At 33.6% G+C, this 6,973-nt stretch overlaps 1 protein-coding gene across 1 annotated transcript; it reads right to left on the bottom strand.

The window, feature by feature from the left end:
- Window positions 1-817: 817 nt before the first annotated feature.
- On the bottom strand, window positions 818-1,630 carry LOC128202434 (uncharacterized). The gene has a single exon (XM_052902761.1). The coding sequence runs from the start codon at window positions 1,628-1,630 to the stop codon at window positions 818-820; it is 813 nt and encodes a 270-aa protein (XP_052758721.1).
- Window positions 1,631-6,973: the final 5,343 nt, after the last annotated feature.

The following is a 6,973-nucleotide window of genomic DNA, read 5'->3' as shown; positions in this document are numbered from 1 at the left end:
AGATCAATAGTAGAAAACACTTTACATCCAGAAATGGAATGAGTAAAATCATGAATATGTCTAATCGGATACCTATCAGGAATCGTCCGTGCATTTAGCATACGGTAATCTCCGCAAGGACGCCAACCGTTATCTTTTTTCGGAGCTAAATGTAATGGCGATGCCCACGGACTCTCTGAAGGCCTAGATGTGCCATTAGCCAACATGGACTCAAACTCTTGTTTGGCAATTTTCAACTTGTCCGGTGCAAGACGCCGGGGATTGCAATGCACGGGTGGGCCAGGTGTAGTGCGAATGTGATGAACTGTGTTGTGTGAAATAGTCCTATGTACCCCTGCTGGTCGTGTAATTTCAGGAAAATCAATTAAAATATTATGAAATTTAGAATCACCTATCAAAACTTTTACAGACTGTATTGTGTTGGATGAGTGTGAAAGTGAAGCTGTAGCAGTGAGTGTAGTGGTATTATCTACTAAACGTTGATTGCGACAGTCAACCATTAAATTGTAAAAGGATAAAAAATCTACACCTATAATACACTTTGTTACATCAGCGACTACAAAACGCCATGGAAACTGTCTACGTAGTCCTAAGTCTAGGTTTAAATGTGCGTAACCGTAGGTATCGATGACGCTACCATTAGCAGCACGCAGTTGATAATTGGTCTTGGGCCGACGTTGTCGTAGTAGTGATCGTGGAAAGACGCAGAGATCGCTTCCGGTGTCGACGAGAAACTGAGTCTTTGTATTCCGATCCATAACGAAAAGGCGACTACAGGAGGTTGGGCAATCGCTGGTCGCCGCTATCGATTGCCTTGTTAGTTTTCCTGATTGTAATCGCATGGCTTGATACAATTGTTAGCTTTACTGCCAAACTTATGGTGATACCAACAAACGGGAAATTTCTTATAATTAGAATGAGACCTTGATGCTGATCGGCTACGTTGAGGCTTCCTAGATCTGGAGCGCTGGCGACGATTTAGTTGCATGGTAAGTGACTTTACTTGCCTGGGCAGCTCGGCTATTTCATTCGCCATATGATTGCTAGAACTTGGTCCTGCAGCTGCATCATCACGAGCTGTCGCTTCAACTTGAGGTGAACGTGGTGCGAGATCCATAATTCTATCTGCTAGATCCGCTAACACATCTAAATCTGCGTTAGGTTGTGCTACAAGGATGGTCTGAATATGAGCAGGAAGACGGCTGGTCCAAATTGTTTGAAGAAATTCATCTGGTACCTTTGGTCCGGCTAAGCTCTGTAAATGCCTTAAAAATTGCGAAGGCTTGCGGTCGCCTAGCTCCTCGTGCATTAGCAGTTGTTTCACCTTCTTCTCTTTGGATGCACTGAGGCGCTTAACCAACTCCGATTTAAGCTTTTCATACTTCCCCTCTGCTGGCGGACTGATAATAATGTCTTTAACTTCTTTAGAAAACTGATGGTCGAGTTGTCCGATTACATAATTAAATTTTGTTAGATCGCTAGTAATTTTTGAAATAGCAAATTGGCCCTCGACTTGAGCAAACCATATCTCTGGCTCTTCTGGCCAAAATGGTGGAACTTTAATTGCGACTTTAAATACCTCTGATGACGTGACGTCTCGTACTGTGGAAACGGTGCTGCTCTCCGTCATTTTTTCTTCCAAAAATCGATGAATGAAAATGTTCAAAAGGGAGTCACCAGTGTGGAAATGTAGAGATGTGTGCTTGATGATATTTATATATATACATTCAGAAGGAGTGAAAGAAAGAAAGATTTAGTACGAGATTGTATAATTAATAATATTTACAGTAAATAAATTCAGATATAATAAGTCGCGATACAAAATATAGTTCCGTAAAATTGCTAAGACAAGGAGATTGTCAAGAACGTCACTATTTATTTTTCTGTAATTATATAGGTTTGAAAGAGGTTGGTAGCCTACATACACATTAGTTATAAAAATATGACAGAGGTAAACAAAAGTACAAAGGCGAGCTTAACTCTGATAGAGTTTTCTTCCAGCAAACCCAAAGTGGAAAGGAGCATCAATGTCAGCGGATACAGCAGTGTACAATTTTTAAATAGCCAAAATTAAATTAATTAGATTATATTATATTTAATTTAGTTAAATAAGTAGATATTCTATTTTATTTCAACTAATAAATAGGTTTAATGCTTGACTCGAGAGAAGACAAATATTATGGTTATTTTAAGAAAAAAATCTAATATCTATACAGCTATTCCATTTTTCAATACGAAACAAATTATATTTATATATTAAGTGTGATTAAATCATTAACACATTTATAAACTTGTACATTTATAATATTAACCTCATACATCTTGTGATTTTTGACCAGAAGGAGACTTTGTACAAAAGTCGATTGCTTGGGACCTCTGTCCCATTCGTGTTTCAACCGTGACGCAGTTATGTTTGCATGGCTGTATTTCGGTTTGAAGGGTAGGATATGGCGTGAATTTACTGGATACAGAGGAATAACACCTGCGTCCTCAGGAATGGCAACGCATGGGGGGTATCATGGGCGAAACAGTATACTTTGTTATGTCCATGGTACTGCGGATTGTCTATAGGCGACGGTTACCACTTTCCATCAGGTGGGCCGTCAGCTTGTTTGCCATTCTAAGTTGTATAAAAAAACCATTAAAGCTCTTTATAATATTTCCTAGTAAAAGGTAAGGATTAAGAATAAATTAATCCTTACCTTACAATTTCGTAACATTATTTTACACTAGCTTTTGCCCGTAACTACGAAAGCGTGAATTTTCAAAGTATGTGATCACTTTTCAACGTCGTATCAAAATAGAAGTTCAACCAAATTTTAAATCTCACCTTTAGGAACTGTATCCCATTTGGTGTAAAAGCTTTGGCGTATAAACAGACAAACATACAAAAAATTCAATAATTTTCTATTGCTTCTCATAATATCCTATTATTTTTTCATTAATATCCAGTTAATTTAATTTGATTATATTAGTAACATTAAAAATATAAGCTTTCAGTTTTTCATGCCTTTCCAATGAAATACACATAAATAAACAAACTTTCCGAACACATGTCCTCTAGGTGTCCTAATTACCACAAAACCACAACTGGAACTCCACAACATAACACAACTTTCCACTAGTGGGTATTAGGTATTGTAAACAAACGTTATAGTTGTGTGAAACTTAAAGCTTATGATGGATGGAGCGTCTCTCCCTCATTGTATCTGCTACACTATTCTGTAAAGTTCTGCACTTAATTTCACATCCCATGTCACATTCACTTTCACTACACCTGAATTTTTGCATCATCAAATTTTTATATTTTGTAAGCTTGAGAATGACAAATAAAGTGAAATAGGTTTTGAAGACTAAATTGAGTTTCCAAGGGTGAAAACACCCTTTCCCTAGTTCACTATGTCGTCACCTTAACTAAAATTTTGTTTTATTTATTTTATTTTATTTACTTTATTGACCAAAGGAAAAAAATGGGACAAAATGGGGGCTTAATGCTAATTCTCTACCAGTCAACCGCAAATAGTGCTATCATAGATCTTACTTGTTTACAGAATACCAAATACATATCACTCGCGAATCCATAGTGAAATTCGAGTTTGAATTTACAGAATAATACTGTTAAAGAGTACAATAAAGAGAAAGCACTATATATAGAATAACATTTATATTAATGTGTGGAGTGCAGTAAGAAACTAGTACACCAAAATTTTTTAATTGCTAATTTTTAAAATAATCAACAAAAAACAAGTCTCGATTCTAGCGCCATCTAGTATTTTGTCTAATTTTGTTTAATGACCAACCTTAAATTTCTTTATCTAACATATGATTGATTGATTGATTAATAAATAAATCAATCATTTATTTGCATAAACATAGTTATAAATTTAATGTTTTATGTTATGTAAAGTATTTTGCAGTGTTCGCCATTTACAAAAAAAATACAACATTTTTTAAATTATTTTGTTTGGTATCAACCGTAATAATGGAACCTAAATGGTTGCGTACAGTGTGGTTTCAAAGGCATTTTCTCCCGTGAACGCTCAGGCTGTGGAATGAGTTCCCTGGCGAGGTTTTTCCTAGAGACTACAGTAAAGTGCTCCTTAAAACTGATAAAGGTTTCTTCAGGACATGTCACACTAAGGTGGCAACGCGAACGTGATACCCCTAGTGTTATAGGCGTCTATAGCCTATAATAACCGTTTGCCATCAGACGAACTGGATGCTTGTTTGCCACTTTCGTGATATAAAAAAAGACACAATGGGATCTTATAACGAATTAGGCCTCAAGTGCTTAACCCTCACTTGCCCCTCCTTTTATTTACGCTACTCCCATTTCTATTAAAAGATAGGCTAATAAAAAGGCCATTCAACTAAGCACCGTCATATAACCATCGAGTCACCTAATACCACTTCTCTTGAACGATAACGGTATTATTTTCTTAAGAGACGTCAAAGAAGCTACAGGATACGGGAGGGGTCCCTAGGGAATCTTCAGCGTCACTTGTTCATAAATTAAGGCGACTCATTCCAGTCTTATCTTTATTAGGGTTCGTGCGCACTCGCCGTGGAATTAAGTAATCAGTAACACGGAGACATGCGCGGCGAATTGATATTATTCTCATAAGGAATGTAACCAAGTATGAAATTCGTCAGTTTTGTTTTCTTCTTTTTTTATTTATTTATTTATTTATCCTTTTTAATACAAGCGCATTAGTTTCAGTTGCTTGGATTTAATAATGATTCTTATGCTATCAAGAATAAATTACATATTACTCTGTGGATTTCTTACTATTTGTCTGGTAAAAACATTAAAAGCATATATATATATATATATATATTGAACTGCTAAATAAAAATTAAGAATAATTCTCTTTTAACTAATAACTATCGTAAGTCTTATGTATCTTACGTATTATGTAACTAGTCGGACAAACTCAAAATTACATGAATAAAACAAATAAATAATTACAAAACTTCCATTCTATATAATTTTTCATTTCAGCCGTTAATTGTTCAGTGCTGAATATCAGCCTTCCACATAAGGGGAGTTTTGCCAGTAGTTGTCACACTTGGCAGGCGGATTGGCAACTGCAGTTATATTTTTGAGATATTTTAAGAGGAACTCTGTTGCCCATCCCTTTACCATTAAGTCACCTCTTACCCACATCTACAGGAAAGGAAGGCTTGTTACTAGGATCACCCGATACTAAAATGTGAGTAAATTATAAATTATAATAAAGTAAAACTAAATAAATAAAATAAATGATTACAAAATGTCTGTTCCATATAATACAAGTAGGTATATATAAAAAAAAGTTACTGATTGACTGTCTGGTTAAAGTACTTAGCTGAAATTGAATCAGCTAGATCGCTAAAAATGCTAAGCCTACAGGACTTCCTTTTAGATAACACAAATAAAATGAGATTTCACAGAGTCCTAGGATATCCTTAAATAGAACAAAAAGGGACAGCTATTTAGAATAATCATATATGTTACGGTAAAATATCTATTTATATTACATTAAGAATATTAAAAAGACATTATACATGTACTAGTGATTTGCCCCGACTTCGCATGGGTGCAATGTAGAAACAATATGGTGTCAGCGTGGAGTGATTAATTTAATGATAGATTGATTTCTATTGTATCCATTTAAATAGCTTTTCAAACCCCAGATGATTTAAATAATAATTTTTAAACATTAAAAGTGTTATATAAAGCCATTTCTATAATATATAATGCCACTTATTACTTATTAACTTTTTTTAGTCCTAATAAAGAGAAACAATACCATGATGGAATTATTTTGTTATATTTCAGCATTTTCGATGTAAGCTTCCAGTCGACTTGATTTCTGCTAACATTTTGAACAAATATCGTCAACAAATTAGCACAAAACAATGTTAAACTATACGTAAAAACCTTCCTCTTGAATCACTCTTATCTATTGATGAAAACCGCATTAAAATTGGTCACGTAATTTGAAAGATGTACGCGTACAGACGGCGGAAAGTGACTACATTTTCTATTATATTATTTATTTATTTATAATATATATTTATATACATATTTTTATTGAACTTTACACATTTACTAATGCACTCACCAAAAACCAAAAAAAATATAACATTATAATAATACAATAATGGAATAATAATTATTATTATGTAGAAATAGCAAAAGTGTAGTAGAGTGTAGGTACTCTGGTTATAGATGTAGATACATAAATATAGGAAAATACGAACTACATACTGTTAAATTATTCCTTTAGGAATATGCTCTGCTGTGCTGTGCATTGCATATGCAAATATGATACAAAATGTCGTATATACGTCTGTATAAATATCCCATTGTAATAAAATATGAAACAAATTATTTAAATATACAATATTCTAAAAGTTCAATTTAAAAAATTGTTAGTAAATTTAAAAATGTTAAAAAGTTATACTTGAGCTACAAATTGGAAGAACTGTAAAAAAAAATATAAGTGACAAGTAATTTAAAAGTTTAATATTTTATTATTTGCCCTGTCATTTTTTTCTATATAATAATAAAAATATTAATTTTATTCCAGCGTATTGAAAGTTACTGTGAAAATTTCTTTATAGAAAACTAAATTTTCTATGAATTATTTATATATTTTAGTAATTTGATTATTTACTTTTGCATCGAATAACTCAATGTAATAATGTCACAGTGTAAGAACTAACAGAGTTCCAATCGCATTATAATTTTAATTGGAATATAACTTTCTTGAATATTTTATTAACATTCCTCAACTGTATTATTTAGACTGTAACATTTAAGTGGCGCCAATTTATCTGCAAAGAAATCTCCAAAAACAGTATTTGTTTCTAGGGACGTTCCTTCATTTCCAACGAAAAACTCTGTGGTGCTCCGCCATGTACTACGTTATCTCTGTTGGTAATTCTGGATGTGGAATAATTTCTTTCTGCTGAGGCTTTCCCTATA

The sequence above is a fragment of the Galleria mellonella genome, unplaced genomic scaffold (genome assembly GCF_026898425.1).
Source record: "Galleria mellonella isolate WM207_F2 unplaced genomic scaffold, CSIRO_AGI_GalMel_v1 utg96, whole genome shotgun sequence".
In the NCBI taxonomy this organism is placed as follows: Eukaryota; Metazoa; Arthropoda; class Insecta; order Lepidoptera; family Pyralidae; genus Galleria; species Galleria mellonella.
Note: the sequence above shows the minus strand (reverse complement) of the source record. Positions and strands in the feature narration are given on the sequence as shown.

Coding starts and splice junctions, on each gene's coding strand:
- LOC128202434 (XM_052902761.1), bottom strand. CDS start 1,630: ATGACGGAGAGCAGCACCGTTTCCACAGTACGAGACGTCACGTCATCA.